The 2,282-nt window shown below is 41.6% G+C and overlaps 1 protein-coding gene across 1 annotated transcript; it reads left to right on the top strand.

The window, feature by feature from the left end:
• Positions 1-529: 529 nt before the first annotated feature.
• On the top strand, positions 530-1,717 carry LOC145954885 (uncharacterized). The gene is made up of 2 exons (XM_083069571.1): positions 530-773; positions 864-1,717. The coding sequence occupies exons 1-2, from the start codon at positions 530-532 to the stop codon at positions 1,715-1,717; spliced, it is 1,098 nt and encodes a 365-aa protein (XP_082925697.1).
• Positions 1,718-2,282: the final 565 nt, after the last annotated feature.

The raw sequence follows: 2,282 nt of genomic DNA on the forward strand, positions 1-2,282 counted from the left end.
AATTAATTGTGATTTTTGTTTTTGATAGCTAGACTTGTTATTTTTGTCTGATTTTTTTTGTGGGAACTTCTTTCAACCTATATTTTGTGTAAAAAATAGCTAGGGCACATAGTTTGGTCAAAATTTGGAGATACAATTTTTTAAAAAAACTTTTTCAGCAAAACTTCAAGGGGTCATAACTTTTGCTCTGGTTATCGGAATTAGGCAAACGTTTTTTTCATTTTGTGTAGAAAAAAAAGATCTATCCAACCCACACAGCAGCGCTGAGTGGTCCCAGCCAGATCTTCAAAAAAGCGTCATTTACTATTTCTTTTGTATTTTTGAAGTTTTATTTCACTATTTTTCCAAACTTCTATAATTTTTAAAAAATAGTTAGGTTTTGAATTTTGTTCTCAACTTTTTTGTGGTAGTGTCTTATGATTTTAGGGTGATGTTGGTGCATTAGTTTTGATATTTTCTGACTTTTCATGGAAATTCCCAGTTTACCCCTACTGTTCACGTGTCCTGATGCATGTGTTGCATGTAGTGCATGACTAGGAGCAACCCTGGTTATTTGCATCCATTTGATCCTGAAATTGATAGAACATTCCATAGGTTAGTTAGAGAGCATATAGTTCCATCTTTAGATAATGATAGTGATAGTCATAGTGTTAGTGATAGTGTAAGTGTTGCAACTGAACTTCATTCAAGTCAACCTGAAAACATGGGTGAACATAATGGACCTCAAGAGAGAACACTTAGGGAGATGGCTGCACCTGATTTCACATATGAGAGTCTGTGCATTCAATATCCTGAGGAAGATGTTCCTTTTGTGCTTAAAACTGGACTGATCCATTTGTTGCCTAAGTTTCATGGTCGTGCAGGTGAGGATCCACACAAGCATCTCAAGGAGTTCCACATAGTTTGTTCCACCATGAGGCCACCTGATGTCCCTGAAGATCACATCTACCTGAAGGCATTCCCTTTTTCATTGGAGGATCTTGCCAAGGACTGGTTGTATTATCTGGCTCCTGGTTCAATAACAGGTTGGAATGATTTGAAGAGAGTGTTCCTGGAAAAATTCTTCCCTGCATCCAGGACCACTGCAATCCGGAAAGACATATCTGGAATTAGGCAACTCATGGGGGAGAGCTTATACGAGTACTGGGAAAGATTCAAGAGGCTGTGTGCTAGCTGCCCTCACCATCAAATTTCTGAGCAGTTATTATTGCAATATTTCTATGAGGGGTTGAACATGATGGATAGAAGCATGATTGATGCAGCTAGTGGAGGAGCCTTAGGAGATATGACACCTGCTTCTGCTAGAGGGCTGATTGAAAAAATGGCGTCCAACTCACAACAATTCAATATGAGGAGTGATGCCATAGTTGTGAGGGGTGTGCATGATGTGGTAGCCCCAGATTCCACTGAACACAAGAAGCTGGAGAGTAAGATTGATGCTCTCACCACCTTGGTTTCACAACTGGCTGCAAATCAAAAATCAGCTCCACCACCAGCAAGAGTATGTGGCATCTGCACTTCAATTGGTCATCCAACAGATGCTTGTCCCTCCTTGCAAGAATCTTCTACAGGTCCTGATGCCCCACAAGCATATGCTGCCAACATTTACAACAACAGACCTCCACACCAGCAACAACATAATTATGATCTGTCTTCCAATAAATACAATCCTGGTTGGAGGAATCATCCTAACTTGAGGTGGGGAAACCCTCAATAGCATCAAAATCCACCACCTTTTCAGAATAATCCCTCAAGTTCTACATATCAACCTCCTCAACAGAGACCTCCTCCTGCACCTATAGCCCCACCAGCTCCTCAACCTTCTACTTCTGAACCTTCATTGGAGGAGTTAGTGAGGCAGATGACTCTTCAAAACATGCAGTTCCAACAAGAGACCAGGGCTTCCATACAGAGTTTGACAAATCAGATGGGTCAGATGGCAACTCAGCTCAATCAGGCACAGTCCCAAAATTCAGACAAGCTACCTTCACAGACTGTGCAGAATCCGAAAAATGTGAGTGCCATCACCTTGAGGTCTGGCAAACAAATTGACATACCAGCACCACCTACAGCTGTTGTACCCCCACCTGAGCCTACAGTTGAGAAAGAGGGCCATACAAGTAGTAGCAAAAATTTTCATGCAGGTGGACCTTCTTCCAGTGCACACAGTGATGATCTACATCAGCCTCCTATCCCTCTTCCATTTCCACCAAAATCAATTCCAAGAAAAAAGATGGAGGAGGTTGATAAGGAGATCTTGGAGACTTTCAGGAAGGTGGAGG

The sequence above is a fragment of the Cajanus cajan genome, chromosome 2 (assembly GCF_000230855.2).
Source record: "Cajanus cajan strain Asha chromosome 2, NIPB_CcT2T_4, whole genome shotgun sequence".
NCBI lineage: Eukaryota > Viridiplantae > Streptophyta > Magnoliopsida > Fabales > Fabaceae > Cajanus > Cajanus cajan.

Bases quoted from the DNA above. Each gene is read 5' to 3' on its own strand.
- LOC145954885 (XM_083069571.1), top strand. From the start codon at position 530: ATGACTAGGAGCAACCCTGGTTATTTGCATCCATTTGATCCTGAAATT. The intron at 774-863 runs GTCTGTGCATTC...ATGGTCGTGCAG, and splicing joins ACCTGATTTCACATATGAGA to GTGAGGATCCACACAAGCAT.